The sequence below is a fragment of the Miniopterus schreibersii genome (genome assembly GCF_964146895.1).
Source record: "Miniopterus schreibersii genome assembly, chromosome: X".
In the NCBI taxonomy this organism is placed as follows: Eukaryota; Metazoa; Chordata; class Mammalia; order Chiroptera; family Miniopteridae; genus Miniopterus; species Miniopterus schreibersii.
In genome coordinates this window covers 97,308,268-97,330,409 of record NC_138104.1, presented here as the reverse complement: position 1 = coordinate 97,330,409, position 22,142 = coordinate 97,308,268, and the positions used below count along the sequence as shown (strand labels likewise).

The window sequence follows — 22,142 nt, the reverse complement described above, 5'->3', positions numbered from 1 at the left end:
TCTTGTTTTGTCTCTGTTCAAGTTAATTAATTGTAGTCTGCTGTTTTTTGCCAGGCAGGTCATCCGAATGCTGTTCAGAGTTGTGGTTACCCTGGGTTTTCAATATTTGTCAACCTCATTTCCATTGTCATAGATGGTTTATTGTTTATCAGCTGCAGAATAAGCCAGAGTTTGGTTTTCTGGAACTAAGTGAAGAATGGGCATAGCAGTAGTTTTTGCTTCTTTGCAGGAAACCCAGAAAATCTCAGTAATCAGAAGCCTAAATATTCTAGAGACTTATGTCCCAGGAGACTTAGTTCCTCACCCTTTTATCTGTTTTCCAGTTCCCTTATTGTTCTAAGACTAAAACGTATTTGACTCAGACTATATAAAGTAATATGACTAATCCTGAACCAACAGGGCAAATCTATACATCCAAATGAGTCTTGCTTTCTTGGGAGCAGTTGACGTAAGAGGCTCAACATGTATACACATTTAGAACTCCTTTTAGAATCACTTTCAGAGACCGATATATTCTATTGAATGATCTTCATTATCACAAATCTCAGTCTTTTGACAACGTGTGTGACTTTGAAAAGGTTAAAACTCATTGGGTGTCAAGCGTGCTGTATAAGATGGATGGCCCAGTTGACCATTATTATTTTTGGCTTAAAATTAGGTTTGACTAAAGAAATTCGTTATTCTTTGCTCATAGTAGAAATAAAATACTTATAAACAAAGTTTGGTTTAACTGGAGATGAGTAAGTTCTAATACAAGAAAATTTGTCGTCACAACTGAGAACATGTTTACCATCCAAATATAATAAGTATAATTTTAGACTATTGAATGCTTCTCTCAAATTTTGATATTATGGTTTTATGAAATGAACTGGAGAGATTTCCATCTTTTTCTATAGTTTGGAACTTAAATCTCCAGTTCTCAAACTTGGCTATACATTGGAATCACTCAAGGAATTGGGGGAAAAAATATTGATACCCGAGTCCCACTCCCAGAGATTCTGATGGACACCTGCGTATGTTAAACAGCTCCCCAAGTGATTTTAATGTGCAACCAAGGAAAGGAACCATTGGTTTAAATAACATTGAAACTATTTGCTCTTGCCCAGCGGGGTGGCTCAGTTGGTTGAGCTTCATCCTGTGCACCAAAAAGGCTATGGGTTCAATTTCTGGTCAGGGCACATATCTGGGTTGCAGGTTCAATCTCTGGTTGGAGCGAATATGGGAAGCAACTGATTAATGTTTCTCTCACATCACTGTTTCCCTCCCTCTCCCTTCCTCTCTCTCTAAAACCAATTTAAAACATATCCTCAGGTGAGGATTAAAAATAAAAAACTGTTTGCTCTTGAAAATTGAGAGAGAGCTTTGCTATAAAGCCACATGGAGCCAATGCACTGTTTAAGTTTTCTACTTCTTTTCAATCAGTTTTAGTAGTTTCTAATTTTCAAGGAAATCCTCAATTTTTCTAGATTGTGAAAGTACATTGCCATGGATGTTGATAATTATATATTTTACCTGTTTATAATTCTTTTATTTATATCTTCAATCTTTGTGTTTGTTTTCTGATCTTTAATATTGCTGTGTAATAAATTGCCTCAATACTTAGCAGCTTAAAACTACAAACATTTAGTACCTCACAGTTTCTTTGGGTCAGAAATTTGAGTGCAGCTTAGCTGGGTGGTTCTGGCATAAGGTCTCTTATGAATGGAGCAGTCAAACTATTGGCCAGGGATATAGTCATCTGAAAGGTTGAATGGGGCTGGAAGACCCATTTCCAAGATTGCTAACTCACAGGGCTGTAGGCACAGCATTTCAGTTCTTTTCTGGCTATTGGCAGAACAGCCACATGGGCCTCTCCATAGTGTTCATGAGTATTCTCATGACATAGCAGCTGGCTTTCCCCAGAGTGAGTGATCTAAGAGAGAGAAAGCAGGCAGAAAGTTGCAGTGTCTTTTTTAACTTAGTCTCCAAAGTTGTACACCATCACTTCTGGTTTTTTTCCTATTAGAAGCAAATCACTAAGTCCAGCCTACATTCAAGAGATGGCAAATGAGGCTTCACCTTTTTTTTTTTTTTAAAACTGAGATGGTTTTATTAGCTTATTCATGCCTTCTTTTTTTAAAAAATTATCTTTATTGTTGAAAGTATTACAGATGTTGCCTTTTTTTCTCCATTGTCCCCCTCCCCTCGCGCCCCTCCCCCCAAGCCTTCACCACATTGTTGTTTGTGTCTGTGGGTTATGCATATATGTGTATAAGTTCTTTGGTTAATCTCTTCCCCTCCCCTCTCCCCTTCCCTCTGAGATTCATCAGTCTGTTCCATGCTTCTGTGTCTCTGGATCTATTTTGTTCATTATATTCCACATATGAGTGAGATCATGTGATATTTGTCTTTGACTGGCTTATTTCGTTTAACATAATATGCTCCAGTTCCCTCCATGCTGCCTCAAAGAGAAGAGATCCTTCTTTTTTACAGCTGCACAGGCTTCACCTTTTAAAGGGAGTGTCAAAGAATTTGTGATATTATTTTAAACCAATAGTTCAATCTGAATATTTTACTGTTTGTATTTTTAAACAATTTCTTCTTGCATTTGTAGTAGTCAAATACATGAAGCAAAAACTTGTTCTTTTTTGTATTTAATACAAGTTTATGAATTACATATTTTTCATAAAGTCCCTCTTAATGTGATGTAATGTTACTTTGTGATACTGTTTAGCACTTTAAATTCCACTTTGGTATTTATATTTGAATTTTTGCTTTTTCTTTGTTGCATTTACCCTGTTTTCAACTTTCTTTTCTCACAAACTATACCTGAGTTTTGTGTTTTAATGTAGTCTGGTAATCTTACTAGTTTAAAGGTAAAATTTTAATCCACTCACATTTAGTATAGCAACAGATATTTTTGAAAATCTTTCTTCTTTCTACTTTGTTTACTATTTATTTCACTTTGGTTCATCCTCTTCTTTTCCTTTGTGCTGTTTTGGTGAAGTTTTTTTATTTTTATTGTTGTTTTCTTTGACAGTTTTACTGCACTTTCCCATTCAATGAATGGGAATTCCCATTCATTGGTTAACTTCCCATTCCTGACATTTTTAGTAAATAATGTGTGTGTGTTTCTCAAATAGCTATAACTTTATTTTCCCACCATTATTTTCTCTCTCCTCCAATAAGATAAATGTATTTTTTTCACACTTTCCCATATATGTCCCACATTCAGATGAGATTTGTAGAGAGTTTTACTTTTCTCCCTTCACCCCTGCTCCCTGCAAGTACTAGCAATTGCTCATGCCATATTTTTAGTTCTTGACCATTATTAGGTTTTCCTTCATAGTATGCCTTTTCTGTTTCTTAGTACTTAAATGCAAGTCCCTGCACTATCACTATTGATTTATATTTAATTATATATTGCAAGGGTCATTGTTCACATCTGTATTTTTTCCTTTTGCTCTTTTCCTGGCTTGAGGACTTTTTATGGTTACTGCTGTTATTTGGTTAGAGTATTTTCTTGAGTGTTTTCCTCTATAGGACATGTGGATGCTATATTCTCTGAATGCAGGGACTTTGTATTGTTTACTTCTGTGTTTCTAACACCTGAAACTGTCTCTAGTACATAAAAAGCAAGCAATACATGTTCATTTCTTGTGGTTATTAGATTACTACATATTCACATGTCTTTCTTCCACCCCAAAGAACATTTATGTTGTTGGCATTTGATATTTCACATATCTGCAAGTATTTTCTATCACCATGAGAAATGAATGATGTCTTAGCCAATATAGAATTGTTGGTTCATAGTCCTTTTCTCCCTTTAATTTGTAGTTTTAATTCTACTATCTTCTATCTCCCACTACTACAGGTAAGGAGTCTGATGCCTGGATGAGCCTTTTCCCTGTGTAATTTGTTCTTTCTGTCTGGCAGCTTCTCAGACTTTTACCAGGTAATAGGATATTTTCCCCCATCAGTTGTGCATAGGAGTCATGAGCTCTTTCAAACTTCAGGCTGAAGTCTGTTTTTTGTGTTTGTTTGTTTGTTTTTTAAATAGATTTTTATTGATTTCAGAGAGAGGAAGGGAGAGGGAGAGAGAGAAAAACATCAATGATGAGCGAGTCATTGATCAGCTGCCTCCTACACGCCCCCTGCTGGGGATCGAGCCCGAAATCCCGGCTTGTGCTCTGACCAGGAATCGAACTGCAACCTCCTGGATCATAGGTTGCTGCTCAACCACTGAGCCATGTGGGCCAAGCTGAAGCCTGTTTTTAACCATAGAAAATCCCCTCTTGTTTATGTAATTATTGCCTTTTCTCCATCTGTTCCTTTCTCCTGATTCTGGAATGCTTATTATTGGCATTTTAGTTCTCTTGGCTCTGAATTCTAATCTCTTACTCATGATTTTCATCATTTTCCTTTTTGTTCTGTGTGAGAGATTTTTTATCTGCTTGCTCTTTAAGGCCAATAATGTATTTTCCAACCATTCTTTCTCTTACTTAGCTCTAATTGAGTGATATTTTAAATTTGAATAGCACATTTTAATGTCAATAATTAACATTTTATTCTTTATTTTCCTCTTATTTATTTTTAAATAAAGTCTTCTCCAGCAGCCCTGTCTCATTAGGGGACAGGACTTTAGCAGGTCAGGTTGGTCTGCCTCTTTCTGGTTACTGGATCCTTAAGCGCTAGGTTATTTCCATTTTCTATTTTCTGCTTAAGCTAGGTTAAGCCTCTCCATAGTTGGAGGTACAACTCCTGCATCAAGAGAAAGTCTCTATGTTCCTAGGTGTCCCTAAATGTGTTTGTGTTCTTTTAGCTTGAGAGACATGGAAGAAGTTCCTCTATGCTTTTTCTAGTAAGATCCCCGAACCAGGACCACATACATGGTCTGAGTCAAAGTCTCCCCTAATCAAGGGACCCACAGGTCCCCTCAGGCCTAGTTCTTCTATGTTCTCACCCCAGGGCTCTCTGCTGCTGCTCTTCTAGCCCTCTTCAGGGGTGGATACCCCAACAGAGTCTCTAGCCTCCAATACTTCTCAGACTCCTCCAGCTTCCTCATCCCAGACAGCTGAAGGCTGGGGGAAGGAAGAGCATGAGAGATGGAGAAACCTTCACTTTTTCTTTAGTTTTGATGAGTAGTAGCCTATATTTCTGCAACTAGCTTATGCTACCTAAGGCCAGTGTGAATAAAGTTCCTTGAATTAATGTATAAGAAAATGCAAAATAATGGGATCTTAAAATTAGAAATAACACGGAGTTCATAACAAAATGAATCTCTTAATTTATACGATGCTTTATGGTTTTTATGCAATTTTATCCACACAGCCTCACTTGAATTCAAAAGTAGTCCTGTATAGTAAGTATGGAAGTTATCGTCCCCATTTTACAGATGAGGAAACTACAGCTCATAAAGATTAAATAACTTGCCTAAGGACACATGGGTAATAGTGGAGCGGGACTAGAGAATAAGTCTTCTTATTTCTTACCCAGAACACTGTACTACTGATTGCTTGTTTGTTTTCAGTTGCCTTCAGAACATTGCATAATGTTCAATCATATTGCGTAATGATTTCTGGAATCCCTAAGTTATATGTTGTAACCGGTATTATTTTTTCAACTATTTTTATTATATTGATATGAATAATTCAAATGTATATAAACACTAGGACAGTGAGTGTAAAGTAGTAAGATTTTCTTACATAATTTGAAATCTAACAAAAGAGGAATTTCAAAATAGTTTGTAAAAGGATTAATATGACTAGAATATGTGTATTATTTCTTGAAGGTAACTTTTGAAAGGACATACATTTGGATAGATGAGTACTTTCACTTTCTCTTTGTAATGTATTTTTTAAACATTTAAACTAATCTTACTGTGCAATAGAGATGCATTCAACCTTTTCTCTATCAGGCCTGGTAGGCATGAGATGTTTGTTTTGTCTTAGAGTTTAGTAGCACAGAAGTAAAGGAATCAATAGTTCTTATAAACACCAGACCGTTGTCCTGATCCCAGTTATTTTTCATGCTAACACTGTGTTTAAAATTATTATCTCATACCCAGGAGTGATAATCAAAATATTTAACAACTAATATGGCCTAGTCAGTGAGCAGTGAGAGCACATACCAGCTATCAGTACTGAGTGTGATTGTATCAGAGTGTACTGCTGGTATCTCAGCCCTGCTCCCAATTACACGGTGCCTTTCTTACACGTTCCTGGGGACTTTCCTATCCATTCTCATTTGATCTGGGGGTGGGGTGTAGTGTCATCCTCTTTTTGCAGTTTGAAGGACTCACACACAGCCCAGAGAAGTTAAACATAGGGCCACTTAGAAGTTTCCCTCTTTTCCAGGGAAAAGGAAAAAAGAATAGACATTTTTTTATAGGACAAGTATCAGCTCCTTTCAGAGAAAACTCATAGTGGGTGGTGGGTAGAATGAGTAACCCCTCCCCCAGCCCCCATTATTTTCCTGTACCAAGTTAATTCTTCAATTTCAAGGTCCCTTGCAGGAGATGCCCGCCCTGGAAGCATAAAACTGACTCAAGCAACTGAGCAGATTTTTCCCAATGGAAGAACTGATTCAGTTTCTTTCTCCATGTTCACAGGGACATTAAGTCCAAAGCCTTACTTTAAAAGTACATTTCTGTAACTGCTTGTTTTCCCCTTTCTTCTTCTTCCACAGAACGGCCTCCCCTCACAGTACAACCCATATGTTTTCAATGGTGATTTTGTAGATCGAGGAAAATATTCCATCGAGATCTTAATGATCCTGTTTGTGAGTTTTCTTCTCTACGGCGATGACCTGTGCTTAAACAGAGGGAACCATGAAGATTTTTTGATGAATATGAGGTAACCTAGGCCTTTAGATTCCCTCTTTTGTTTCCCATTCTGGAAAATTCTATCATATTTAGTTCCTAGCAAAGAGAGGTGAATGTGGAGAAGCAGAGATGAGGATAATCTCAGTTCTTACCCGTTAGAACCCCTAGTCTCCTACTGAGTGAGTGTACATTGTTCTTTTCTTCCAGTTCTGTTCATCCTTCCCCCTTCTGTTAGGTTCTTTCTTACCCTCCCATGCCCACCCTTCACAGTCCAGATTGTGTGCTGGGTCGATGTGCTAGGCCAGGTTTGGAGGTGTGGTAGGTTCTATGAGCAGGCTTCGACGGAATCATTCTGTTGCTACCCTTTTGCCTTGTCTCATGTGTTGTTTCTGAAACTAGTCACTGTGTTATTCACTGATGTATATATTTTTTATGACATGGTAATCATTTCTGGTACAGTTGTTCATGCACATATTGGAGAACAGCTGTAACATGCCATTCCAACTATCTGACTCGCTGGAGATTTGAGGAATACAGATTAGGTAAATGGTTTACCAATTTTTACTGGAAGGTCCAATAGGTAATAGATGTTCCCCTTTCCCTTCTTTCTTCTTTTTCTTCCTCTTCCCTCCTCCTCTTTCACCACTTTCCTTCCTCCTCCTCCTCCTCCTCCTCTTCTTTTTTGTTTTATTTTTGTTGCTTGTTTTATGAGAAACAGGAACCAGTTTGCCCAAGGGCAGTAAGAAGGCATGGCACGTTTCATGTTTTTGGATCTGGGCTTTTGGGTGCCTTGATCAAAACTCAGCAACTGATTAGTTTTGTCTTTTGGGCATTTTGGTACCTGGCCAGAGTACAGGATTTTAATTCTAATTCTTAGGTATGGAAGCAAATGCCAAGACTGAAGAAAAAAATTTCAAGACTGTTGTTAAAGGCTCATTATATGTAATAAAGCTCAATACTTTTATTTGAGCATGACATTTATCCTTTCATTTATTCATTTAGCCAATCATATTTATTTAGTGCCTACAATGGTTAATGAAAGAGATATGGCTGCCCAGCCGGGCGTGGCTCAGAAGTTGAGCGTCGACCTAGGATTCAGGCGATCAGGGTTCGATTCCTGGTCAGGGCACATGCCCAGGTTGCGGGCTTGATCCCCAGTGGGGGGCGTGCAGGAGGCAGCCGATCAATGACTGTCTCATCATTGATGTTTCTATCTCTCTCTTTCCCTCTCTTTTCCTCTCTCTGAAATCAATAAAGATATATTTTTAAAAAAAAAGAGAGACATGGCCACTGCCCTCATAGAATTTACATCTAGCAGGCAAGACACATATTGAGCAGGTTTTTCAAGTGTGGTGAGTTTGTAAAGTGGGGGATCCAATTTGTCTGAGAGGTGACAGAAGGTTCTCCCAAGGAAGTATGGCGTTAGTCTGAGCCCTGAAAAATGAATTAGGCGATCAAGAGAAGGCCATGGTGTTTCACAATGAGGGGACAACATATGCAAAGCTTAAGACAAGACTTTTTAGACTTCAAAGAACTTCAGGAGGGCAGGAGCAGAGATTGATGGACAGGATGGTGTGTGATAGGGTTGGAGACATAAGAAATGGTTGGATCATGCAAAAGGATTTGGATTTTCTTCTGAGGACAACAGAAAGTCATTGGAGAGTATAATAAAATTTGTGTTTTAAATGCAGCAGGAGAGTTAATTGGAGAGGGGCAAGAGTGTATATGGGGAGACCAGTTAAGAAGTAGTTGAAGAGTAGGTACATGATGGATTCTCACTTAGACTAGGGTGGTGGGGATAGAGATGCAAAGAAGTGGACAGAAGAGGAGTTTAGGCAATGATGATTTTAAGGCTTGGTGACATGGTATGAAGGACTTGAAAGAGGAGAGAATCAAGGATGATCTCTAGGTTCTTGGCTTGAGTTTGGGGGTACATAGCATCATTCACAGATATTGGGAACATGAAAAGAGGAGAAGGTTACGATGAGAGAGAATGATGAGTTCAGTTTGGGGAAAGCTGATTTGAGGCGCTGTTGAGTATACATGTCCAGAGCTCAGAAATGAAGTGTGGGCTGGAGCATTGTCCTGGAGTATTGGAATATAGATAGTATCTGCGGCCCTGGGCAAGGATGTGATGTCCAAGGGAGAGAGGGAAGGGAGAAGAGGGCTTGGGACAGAATCTGAAGGAACTCCCAACATTTAAGGCAAGGTAGAGGAGAACTTGGCAAAGGAAATTCACAGTAGCTAGAAAGGTAGGAGGAAAACCAGGAGAGTTTACTGTCACACAATCCAAGAGAAGAAAAATTTCCCAGAAGGACTGTGTAGTCAGTTGTATTTAGTGTTTTAGAAAGAGCAAGAAAGATGAAGACTATAAAGTGTCCATTGGATTTAAGAACATGGACACCTTTGGTGAGTACAAGACTGAAATCATCTCAGAAAACATAATGTTACACTGTAGAAGCCTGACATATCATGATTTGCATAGAAACCTGGAGTGACTATGTTGTGTTCCAACTTCACTGTGTTGGGTATTAAGGGTATATACTATTATGCTAAGGCAAGGAAAAGTAATTGAAGAAAATTCCCATTATTAAATCTCCCTTAGTGACTGCTATTCAGGCTCTAAAATTCCTGACACTTTCTATTAAAATCTTCAATACCATTACATGAATTATATCAGAGAGACTATACAGAGCCAACTTGTTTATCTTCTAAGCTTTTCTTAGTCTTTGTTCAGTCTTTTTTCCTCTCCATATCATTCATTTACTATAAGATATAGGCTGTCTGAGAAATTCTATGTAAACTAAAAGCATTTTCCCACACAGCTTCCCCTAGCTTCCACATTCTTCTCTGAATACTTGCAGCACTAACACACCTATGCTTACCACATATTTTTTAAGTTGTCTCGTGATAGTTTCACAAAAATTTATCTTCTTTCGCCAAGTATACTACAAGCTCCTTGAGGATAGGGGTGAAGTCATTGGCTGCTTTTGTTCTTTCCCATCATGTCTAGCAAACACTTGGGTAAGTAATAGTCAGTCCCAACTAAAGTCTAGTTTCTTAAGTTGTTGACATTTGTGATAGTGAGGTGTCAAGGCCTCCCGTTTTTGCATGACTCACACAAGTAGCAGTTATCAACATTTAATTAAATAGCTTAAATCCCCCCCTCTTTTTTTTTCTCCAGGTATGGCTTCACAAAAGAAGTCTTGAATAAATATAAGGTAAGACTCATACTTTTAAAAAAAACTCTTTGCTGTCTATCCATACAAGTAAAAAAGGAGCCTTCAGGAAGGGTGTTGGGTGAACTAGTCAGAATCCATAGCAATAAAAGCGCAGCAGGAAGCCCTGGCCATGGTAGAGGCTTAATTTTCTTCCTGGACTAAAACAAGCTTTTTCAGTGTGACTTTTATAAATTTCAGCATAGATACAGACATATTCCATTGTTTTAAAGGTACCTGGGATTTGTTTTACTCAGGTATGGTGAAACATGCAGATATGAAAATAGCTGTCCTAAATGAAAAGGCTTTATTCACAGTTACCAGGAAACAGGAGGCACAGCACACCACATTGGGGGGCCACATGGTGAAGCACCACGGTTGGGCAGAAGGCAGAGGCAGTGAGAGGGAGAGCCTGTTTCTTGTGTTTTCCCTGGGAAGGATTGTGGAAGGCAGTGTAAGCAGGTTTAGGATTAGCTATTTTGAGTAATTTCAGCCCCATAAAGGAGGTGTTTGGGGGTGTGGGCTCTTAATTGGTTGGCTTGCCTATGAAAGGCGAGTCATTTACTATCTTTGAGAATTAGCTAGCCCTGGAAGGGGCAGTCTCAAAAATACAGAATAAAAAGAAAGACATGATTAATGCATGCTAGTGCATTAGTGACCCTGTGCTGACTTCCTTTGGGTGGCATGAAAACAGTTTTCCTTTTTGTTCCTACGTTGAAAATATTCAATAAACTTGAACCCATCAGAAAAACGAATCTCATTCAAGCTCTTACTTACAGATACATGGAAAAAAAATCCTACAAGTCTTGGAAGACGTTTTTGCCTGGCTGCCACTCGGTACAATTATTGACGATGAAATCCTGATTATGCACGGTGGGATATCAGAGTCCACAGATTTGAATTTACTACATCATATAGAGAGAAACAAAGTAAGAAGGCTGTTTACATGAATCTTGTCTCAGAGATTTATAAGGGGACATATACGTCTTTTTTTCATTTATTATTTTGTACTCATTTGTGTTTGAGTGGCTGTTGTAACTGAAAAGATTGGTACAAATTTTAGAAAATCTATGATTGTATGGTAAGGAACTAAATGGGTAACTTCTCTATATGGGAAATTTTAAAAAATTGATTTTAGCCCGGCCGGGCGTGGCTCAGTGGTTGAGCTGCGACCTAGGATCCAGGCGATCGCGGTTCGATTCCCGATCAGGGCACATGCCCAGGTTGTGGGCTCGATCACTGACTCTCTCATCATTGATGTTTCTATCTCTCTCTCTCCCTCTCCTTTCCTGTCTCTGAAATCAATAAAGATATATTTAAAAAATAAATAAATAAATAAATAAAACTGATTTTAGAGAGGGAAGAAGGGAGAGAGAATGAGAGATAGAAAGAGAGAGAGAGAGATGTGAGAGAAACACATCCATTGGTTGCCTCCAGTACACACCCCAACCGGGGATTAAACCTGCAGCCTAGGTACATGCCCCGACCAGGAATCGAACCCGGCATCTTCTGGTGCACAGGATGACGCTCCAGCCAACTGAACCACACCTGCCAGGTCTATATGGGAAAATTTTAAATTCATGATGAAAGTGGGAAAATAAGGAAATGTTGGCATTTCATATAGTTTCTAAAAGTGAAAAATCCTGATTTTTAAAAATTAAAATCTCTAATATTGTGGTAAAATATACATTACATAAACTTACAACTTTAACCAATTTTAAGTGTACAGTTCAGTGGCATTAAAGGTGTTCACATTGTTTTGTAACCATCACCAAAATCAGTACCATTCATTTTCCAAACTTTTTATCTTCTCAAACTGAAACTATATACACATTATCACTAATTTCCCATTCCCTCTCCCCAGGCCCTGGCAACTACCCTTCTACTTTTTGTCTCTATGAATTTGACTACTCTAGGTGCCTTACATAAGTGGAACCATACAGCACTTGATTTCTGAATTGATATGATTTCCCTTATAATATACTCCAAATGGCGCAGGGTAATATTTTTGGAAATATTTTTAAACCTAAGTAATCGTATTAAAAACAATGGAAACAGACCAGGGACATGTATAAAACCTCTGAGGGAAGTGGTTGTGTGGGGTCTGTGCAGCTCCCACCCTTCGTGAAAGGCTCCTTTGGCTGGGCTTTGCAGAATGTCTGGAGTTGTCTTCCTCCTATAGCAGCCAGGTCCCCAGACCAGGGACTTAGGGGGTACCTCATGGGCATGAGGACCAATAGCAGCCCTGGAGCCAGATGATCATATATGGTCCTAGTGAAAAACACAAACCCTTACCCCTCAGGGCTGATAACCTACTTCCAACCAATCTAGGCAAGTGGGGTCTAGAGCTGGAATTTAATTTGATGTAGACAGAAATGTGACTCCTATTCACCTTGAGTTTTTGGAGCCCTTATACCTTTATATACATATGAATGATAATATTGTTGCTAACCTCTCATCCTTTTAATTTCAGCTTAAATATACTCCTCTGCATAGCGTTTCCACAACGTGCAGACTAGATCAAGTTCCCTTTTACATGCTCTTAGGCCATTGTATATATCCTTCATAACAGTTAGCAAAATTAAATAAAGAACTGTGGTACTGTTTGTTTACTATCTTCCCCCTCTTCTCTAGTTTACTGATAAAACCCCAGCATTCCCAGCATCTAAGATGTAGTAAATACTTAATCAATTTTTATTGAATATGTCCTAAGAGATTTAAGATCAAAGCAGTGCAAACCTAAGACAAAACTGGATAAAAACATTTTTACAACCCTTTTTCTGATTCTGTGGTGATTTTGCATAGCCCGCCTCGCCCCCCAGCCTCACCCAGTGAGGACCATACTTCCTCATTTATGCCTGTTGTCTTGGTGTAGTTGTTAATAGCACTTCCCTTTACTCTCAAAAGTATCTCAGTTGCAATAAATTTTAAAGCTGCCCTAAGTTTAAGTCATCTTTATCATGGTATCAGCAAATAGTCAAGCCAATAAGAAGTTTTGACCAACATGAGATAGTGTTAGCATACTGAGTAGGTATGATTATAGCCAAGAGCAAGGGAACATGATGTTTTTGTCAGTCAGACATTGGCGAGCACATGGCAGGAAGGGGCACTCCACCACCACCTGTCCTATGACAACAGCACTGATTAGCCATGGCAGCCACTACGAATTGATCAGATAGAAAAATTTTCCTTCCTTGAGATTAGCCTGAATAGGTAGTCCTCTCTAGGGCTTTTTCAGATATTAAGATCATATATCTGGAATGCCCAATACTATTTCTGTGGAAACCCTAAGTTGAGAGCCACCTTAACTTAGTAAACACCATGAGGTTCTGACATCAGACAGGTATAGCTAGCTTTACATCCTGCTTCTGCCACTTCCTGGCTGGGTGACTGGGCAAGAAGCCAAAGTTGTCTAGGTCTCAGTTTCCATACCTATACATTGAAGCTAAAAATATTGAATTGTTAGCTACCATACTGAATTGTTAGGAGGATTAAATATAATTACTTAGATGAAGAAAACATCATAGAGTAAGCTCTGAACATAGAGCTCTCTTCTCCAACTCTCCTTTTTTTCCTGATACTTTGGACTAAGGTTTGAATTTCAGTCATGAAGACAGACCTTGGGGAGAAGTTTGTAGATCAGGAATTTTCCCGAGATACCTCAAATTTCATACCCTTTGAGGGTCATTGTTCCACTTACTCCTAAGACAGGTTTTAAAGATAGAAATTTGACTTATATATTTTTTATAGCTTTTACTCCTCGTAGAATGAGGTTGAACTGGCAGCACATAGTTGTATTAAATATACTTGAACTGTAATAAAAGTAGTAGGTTCAAGCCTTTGGAACTCTACCAGATGAGATACGAAAGTAGATTTTCAAGTCCAATTTTATTTATTCATTCATTCATTTACTTATTTCTTTTTCTTTCTTTTTCTTTTTTTTAAATATATCTTTATTGATTTCAGAGAGAGGAAGGGAGAGGGAGAGAGAGTGATAGAAACATCAATGATGAGAGAATTGTCATTGATCAGCTGCCTCCTGCAGGCCCCCAACTGGGGATCGAGCCCGCAACCTGGGCATGTGCCCTGACCGGGAATCAAACTGTGATCTCCTGGATCCCAGGTCGACGCTCAACCGCTGAGCCACGCCTGGCCGGGCTTTATTTTTCATTTAAAAAAGTTGATTTGAGAGAGAGAGGGAGGAAGGGAGGGAAGGAAGGAAGGAAGGAGAGAGGACCCACAACCTTGGCACATGGGGGCAATGCTCCAACCAACTGAGCTACCTGGCCAGGGCCTCAAATCCAATTTTATTACCCCTACTTTTCCATCCCTTAGGACCCTCCAAGTGTAGGGTGACCATGCTTCCTGGTTTATACTTGTTGTGGTATAACTGTTAATAGGGGAGGGGGAGGGTTGAGGAAACCTGAAGACAACCTCCATTCTAGGTTCATAAAAGGCAATTTTTGAGGTGGGCAGGTTGGGAAGAGGGGTCAGTGCAGAGGGACAGAGAAGGAATATTCTATAAGATTAAGATTCTAGTTTAGTATTCTTCAAACTCCCTGGCAGTGGTTGGGGGAAGGAATGGCTAGTAGGTCCTCTAGGAAAAAATGATGATGTGGGGCCTTAGGAAGGGGCTGGGGCAAAGTATCCTGATCCTGAGTGGCCTTGAAAACAGCAGAGCCATGAGTACTTAAGAGACCATGTGACCTTGCCCAATGAGCTTAGCAGAAATTGTGTGGACCCAAGTCCAGACTGTCCTCCCAGAATATTCCTCTCTGCCTAAAACCTGGGGACATTTGCTGGGGGGAGATGGGGAGGGAAGGTTGTGAACTTACCAATAATAGCTGAGATTGAATTTCCAACCATCTCAATGAGATAGGACCTTAGAATAAGAGTCAATTTTATTTTTGAAAAATAAAGGTAAGATTTCATATACACCCTAGTTTATAGAAGAAGTTAAGGGCCTACCACAGAGTATTGTCTATCACTGAACTAAGGCCACCAATATAACAGAAGCATTGTTTCAAATTGTTTTGTATAAGGGTAGGGTACTACAAGTATAAAACACACTAAAACAAGTGTAAAATTACAGTCTCAAGTTATGTAAGGGAATGTAGGAGGGATTATAATAATAGTAATACTACCAGAAAGACATTTTATTTTGCAAAGAAATGCATCACTTTTGTTAGTAGAATTAGAGAACACCACCAATTGCTGGCAGGGTCAGATTGAGACCACATTGTATTGTATTTAAGTTGAAGGGCTTCCAAAGTTTTCAACTTATGTCCCCTTTGAGAACTTTCCTGGACACAAATGTACTTTCATTTCTCCAGGAAAACACAACAAAATGAAAGTTAGCTATTCTTGAGATGTTTCTGAAATCAAAGCCTATTGGTTCTCTCTTAGCCCCCTGTATAGATAAAGGCTCAGAGAGGGACAGTTTTCCCTTAGCATCTTCCATTTCCTATGATGATGCCTCAGAACACGTCTAACACTGACAGCTGTGCCTCTAGGGTCTTTTAGAAACTCTAATGGGAAACTCCCTGTAGGGCAATGTCTCTATTTGAAAAATGTACAAACAGAATTGAACAGGCCCACTTTCTAGAGATCAGTGGGTCGCTAAGATAAAGGAAGTAGGTGAGATGGAAAAGTTGACCATGTGTTTTTCACTGGGTTGAGGCACAACAATATAGACAGAAATAGCAACTGGTACTGAAGTTTCTGCATGCAGCACACTTTAATATTCATAGTGTTTGACTAAAGCATGAATTTGTTTTGTAGATGAAATCTGTGCTGATGCCACCAGTTCCAATAGATAAAGAAAGTTCTACTGACTTGAAGAAAAGTAAAGGACATATGTCTGGGGGAGTCAGATTAAGTGGATCCCCTTCTGAATATTTAACAAAACACGAGTGGGAACAGGTAGGTAATCAAACTGTTCACCAAAGTGGTGAAGCAGACGCAGCATAGATGATGTTGTCCCTTACAATATAGAGATAAAAAGTGACTTACCTTTATACGCAGATCATATCTTTTTCTCTGAATTCATTGCTATATTTTTAACAGCTTTATTGATACCACATACCACATAATGTACTTATTTAAAGTATATGATTCAGTGGTTTTTGATATTCCCACAGTGGTGTACAGTTATCACCACAATCTAATTTTAGAACATTTTCATCACCTAATAAAGAAACTCCACACCTATTATCAGTCACTCTCAGTTTCCTCCCCACCCCTCACTCTTCCAGCCCCCCTACCCCTGCTCCCCTCAGCCTTAGGCAACCATTAATCTACTTTGGGGCTTTATAGGTTTGCCTTTTCTAGACATGTTACAATACATGAAATCTTGTATCTGGCTTCTTTTACTCAGTCAGAGTAAAATAAGTACTTTTGCTTTGTGCTTTTGATACTGTATCCAAGAAGCCATTGCCAGTTATAGTTCTATTCAGATTTTCTTTTTCTTCTTGAATAGTTCGTATATTGATAGTTTTTTGTTTGTTTTTAAATATATCTTTATTGATTTCAGAGAAAAGAAAGGAGAGGGAGAGAGAGAGATAGAAACATCAATGATGAGAGAGTCATTGATCGGCTGCCTCCTGCACGCCCCCGACTGGGAATGGAGCACGCAACCCGGGCATGTGCCCTGACTGGGAATTGAACCCCAATCTCCTGGATCCTAGGTCGACGCTTAACCGCTGAGCCACTCCCGGCCAGGCGGTAGTCTTGATAGTTTGTGTCTTCCTTTAAATTTGTCCATTTCATCTAATTTGTTGGCCTAAATTTGAAATATATATATATGGGCAAAAGTAGGTTTATAGTTTGAGTACATGAAACAGAGTTTATTCTTGTATTATTATTTATTAATTTGTATTTTTCCATATGAACAACTGTATATATTTCTGTATGGTCAGTAGTGATGTCCCCTCTTTCATTTCTGGTTTAAGTAATTTGAGTGTCTTTTGTTTTCTTGGTTTTATTGCGTTTTTAGTGTTTTTTATTTTCTCCTTTATTTATTTTGGCTCTAACCTTTATTATTTCTTTCCTTCTGCTTGTTTTAGATTTAGTTTGCTCTTCTTTTTCTAGTTTCCTAAGGTGAAAGTAATGTCACTGATTTGAGATTTTTTTCCTTTTTTAATGAAGCTATAAATTTCCCTGTACATACTGCTTTGCTTTAGCTCTATCCCATAAGTTTTGCTATGTTGTGCTTTCATTTTTACTCATCTCAAAGCATTTTTAATTTCTCTTGGAATTTCTTCTTTAATTCATATGTTATTTAGGATTGTGTTGTTTAATTTCTGCATATTTGTGAATTTCTCATTTTCTTCTCATTGATTTCTACTTGAATTTAATTGTGGTTGGAGAACATACTTTGCATGAGATTTAAATCCCTTTAAACCCGATTGAGGCTTTTTTATGGCCTAGCATATGGTCTGTCTTGGAGAATGCTTCATGTGCTCTTGAGAAGAAAATATATTCTGTTCTTGTTGAGTGGAGTATTTTATATATCTGACTTTGAACATATATATAACAGTTGCTTTGAAATTTTTGTCTGCTAAGTTAACATCTAATCTTCCCAAAGGCAACTTCTATTGCCTGCTTATTTTTCCCTGTGTATTTTTTTCTTTGCATGTCTTGTCATTTTTTTGTTGAAAACTGAACATTTTAGGTAATATATCATAGTAACTCTACATAGATATTCCCATGCTATTCTGGGGTTTGTTGTTGTATGCTTGTTTGCTCATTTATTTGTTTAGTGGCTTGTCTGGACTAGTTCAGTGTGTAACCTCTGATGTCACTCCTCACAGGGTGCTGCTGCCTTGGGCATGCACACAGTTTCCCTGACTACCAAGGATGGTTGTAGTTTTAGGTAGGCTCTCTGACTCTTTTCCTGGTTTCCCCTTTAAGCTTTGGCCCATCAGCCTCTATTTGCATCAAACCCAGCTGTTAGCCTTCACTCTAATTGCTATTGTTTTTAACAGTGCCCTGGGGCTCCACAATCTGATCCCATTAAAGTTAGACTCCTTTGCAGGAGCAGGGTGTCGACAATCTTTGAGACTTATTCTGGCCCCAAGAGGGCTACTCTCATCTGTCCCATACCCTGATTCTATCTGTTAAACTTCTAGCTGGTCTACTCTTACTCCTAGTATCATGGAACTACCAGCTTTCTTCTAATTGCTTACCCCCAAGAAGCTTCTATTTCTTAATTCTGTATCCTACCTTGATTGCTGAAAATGTTGACTAAAACATGATTTCTGATGTAAAATATACTCTAATCAATGAAGAGAAAGAGAGAAAGAGAGGTGGAGAGATAGGGAAAGAAAAGGGTTAATAAGAGAGAATTTGTCACTGGCTTGTGCATCCAAAGTATTTAGAAATCAAGTAAGTCTAAGCAAGTAGGAAAGGACGCCTCCTTAAATTTTGACATCTAAATTCCAAAGACCAAAGGTTAGAATAACCACTGCTAGGATTATGGTTAATAAGAAGGAGCATGCCAAAGAGATTAGAGTTGCATAAAAAGAATACCATGGTCTCTGGAAACCTAGATGAGTTAGGATTATAGAGAGAGGTAGCTTTAAGAAGTGGGAGGGGGAAGACTGGGGGTCATTATTCTATAGTAGAACCTTCCCCCACCCCAACAATATAGATGAGGCATCTTACAGACTCCTTGTATGTGACTGTAGTTGACACAGGATAAAATGGACCAGAATCTCATTCTCAATATTTTAATAATTTCAGTTGTATCTTTAATTTTCTTTCCCCAGTTCCTGGCACATAGTGGACATGTATACTTTAGTTTCCTAGAGTTGAAATTTCCAGATAAAAACAGATTTCACAATTAGCTATTTTATAATAAAGATCATAGGTTCTTTATGTGTTCTATTCTCAGGAAATACATCATTCTTGACATTCACATACATCATTTGTCTTACCTTATGTTCACTGAGAATTGGGGGATATATGTATTCATAGCTAAGTTATTATAGAGAGACAAGTGGGATACTCTTCCTTTAGGACAGACTTGCAAAAATAAGGAGACCAGAGAGGTTTAAAAATAAATTTAATTATTTATATCCTAAGTGACTTCTTTTTCAATTTATTCATCTAATATAAAATATCACACAAAGCCTGACCCGGCGTGGCTCAGCGGTTGAGCGTCCACCTGGGATCCAGGTGATCGGGGTTCGATTCCTGGTCAGGGCACATGCCCGGGTTGCGGGCTCGATCAATGACTCATCATTGATGTTTCTATCTCTCTCTCTCCCTCTCCTTTCCACTCTCTGAAATCAATAAAGATATATTTAAAAAATATATATATCACACATCCATGTTGCTGTATAGGGTTGTATAGACCAAATCATATATACTGTGCTTTAAGGGTAATTTAAGAGGTTTTCTGGGGGTAATTTTGGCTATAAATGACTTGTATCTCATGTAGGAATTTAAATCTTAATCCCTCCTTATAAAAAATAACTTTGTGTTCCATATTTTTTCCTTTATTATACTAAATGGCAGATCATATCGTCCAAACACGAATTTATGGTGTAAGAGCAAGATATGATTCAGTTTAAAATGCAAGTGTTATTCTTATCATAAACACCAGCGAAGTAAATGGGTTCCATTGTATTTCTTTGTAGGGTAGGGTCATGCCAGTGTTGGAATTCAGTAGGGGAGAAAGGAGAATTCTCTTTAGGTGATTTTAATCTCACTTTAAGCAATCATCAAAAACTCTGAAAGTGTCTGGAATGTGCCTGGTGCAGGGTTGCTCCAGTTCTGATCAGGTGCTTCTCATTCCAGAGCAGTTCTCCAACCAGTTCTGTTCTTTTCTCTACTGTCTTTTCCTTCAGTGATTTCTAGCTCCCTTTCTATGCCAAACCTATAAATAGCTATACAGTCATGTTTAGTAGGACTAACACTTCTGATCTTCTTAAGACCCACTAGAGTAACTGTACAACTTAAAATGCATGCTTTTTCATGCCCTCAAAAGAAACACATGGAAAATATAGACTCTTAGAATCATAGTTTGTTAGAACTTTGAGATACTTTACAAGTTATCTGGCCTAAACTCCTGATTTGAAAGATCTAGAAACTGAGACCCAGAGAGTTTTCTCACAGTTGCACATCTTTAGTGACAAAGTTTGTTTTTGTCACTACTGTTTAAGCTCCTATAGGAGACATTTGAATAAGGAAAACATATACATAGATTGCAGCTACAAACAGGAAGCCCCTAATTTTCTACTAAAAATATTCTTAGAAACTTGGGACTTTGGTCCTGGGCATCATGTAGCCTGCATTTACTTATTTCAGCCCAAAAAGGAGATGTTATGCTAATAAAATACTTGTGGATTCAGGAGAACACATTGTGGAAACCAGTCAGTGGCTAAATGTATTGTTGAAACTGAGATGTACTTATAAGAGGGCATAAAGTGAAGCGGATGCTTTAGGAGGTATTCTTGGATAAGCAGTTGTCTATATTTGTGATGGGAAAAAGGCTTCCTCACATGATGTACTCAACAGTACAAACATCAGGGCCAAAGCCACAACTGAGAGACCTGCCTTATCTCTTTGGACATATTAAGAATACCACCTAATGTGTATTCATTGTGGGGAAACTACTTTTTCTTTTGAACATGACAATGAGGTTCTTTTAAGAGAAAAGACCTTTTGTAGATTCAGCAATTGTGAAACATTTGTGATGGATTTTTAAAATAAAGTCAAGAGCTGATTCTTCATGATTACTAAGTATTGCTACATTAGTTACTATTATTGCAACATTGGGTATTGGGGATGAGCAGAAAGGGGTTGGGGTGGCTTTGGCATTAAAATTATTCTTGAAAAGATTCATGGAGGAGAAAAATATGAAACAATTTTGAAGGAGGAATGAGAAATAGAATTTGGAATAACATGGGTTAGTATTTCTGGAAAAGAAGTTGAAATCTAGAAAGATAAACTGTCACTTGTAAGTAGCAGCCTAATCTGGTTTGTTGTTTCAAGGTTATCGATATTCTGTGGAGTGATCCTAGAGGGAAACGAGGCTGTTATCCAAACACATGTCGAGGAGGGGGCTGCTATTTTGGGCCAGATGTTACCTCCACATTTCTTAGTAAAAACCACTTGAAGCTGCTCATTAGGTCTCACGAATGTAAGCCGGATGGGTATGAAATCTGCCATGAAGGGAAGGTAAGCTAACATTGTTGGTGACATCATCACAGACACCCTTGCCCCAAGCACAGTCTTTCTTTACAGGATGTGTCTCACCTAGAGGCCCATGGAAAGATGTCTTCCCTAGTGCAGAAAGAGAAGGCCACACTTTTGGTAGACATAAATAGGAGACTGTAGGGTTTACGCAAGTTGTTGCAAGGGACCTCTTTGTCCCTTACCCTAAGGGATATTTGGTTTATTTCCCTAATCTTCCCTAACCCAAAGATAGAAACTCTGATGTGTGACACTAAGTACACACACAGAAAGGCTTTTACTAATCTCAAGGCAACTCTCCGGTACAGTGGGGTTGAGAATGCACTTATCCTCACTGAGCACATAAAAGGCAGCAGTGAATCCAGTTGGCGCACCTTTGCACGTTCCCGGTGCAGAACGGAGCAACAAAACACACTTCCCTTCCACTCACTGAGTAGGTGGTCCCTAGGAAGTCACTCGCTGGGGCCAGTTCAGCTGCAGCCACTAAAATGGAGTGTGTTGTGCTCCTGCAGTGTGGTGTGTGATAAGGCTAGAAGAGGTGAGGACTGAGGAACTGGTTTCTTGTCCCCAGTTGTCCTAGGATGTCCCTCTTTCTAATACTCAACAGTGATAAATACAAAAGAATACCAGTTTGCATGGCGTTTCCTTCTATTTCAACACTTTTACTTTTCTTAACTCTATTTGTTCATTTGAAGCTTATACTAGCAATTGCAAGGTGGTTAAGACAAGTATTATTTAGGATTTTTTCGTAATAAGAAAATGGAGAGAAAATAGCAATGGCTTGTCTCAAGTGACATGCTCATTAAGTCAGAACTTGGCCGAAGCCAGGTTTCCTGTCACTGACAGATGTTACCCTCCCATCTTCCACCACAGCCCCAAGGCTAACAGAGTGGTTGTGGTCCCTTATTTTAGCCACTATTTCT

General features: G+C 38.7%; 1 protein-coding gene across 2 annotated transcripts in view; it reads left to right on the top strand.

Moving 5' to 3' along the window:
- Window positions 1-22,142, top strand: part of PPEF1 (protein phosphatase with EF-hand domain 1) — an 82,751-nt gene that overhangs the window by 49,818 nt on the left and 10,791 nt on the right. For both annotated transcript variants that reach the window (XM_081126180.1, XM_081126181.1), the window contains 5 exons: window positions 6,667-6,833; window positions 9,987-10,023; window positions 10,800-10,949; window positions 15,802-15,942; window positions 21,019-21,204. In XM_081126180.1, coding sequence (XP_080982306.1) covers window positions 6,667-6,833; window positions 9,987-10,023; window positions 10,800-10,949; window positions 15,802-15,942; window positions 21,019-21,204 — 681 coding nt within the window. The remainder of the gene's footprint in view (window positions 1-6,666; window positions 6,834-9,986; window positions 10,024-10,799; window positions 10,950-15,801; window positions 15,943-21,018; window positions 21,205-22,142) is intronic.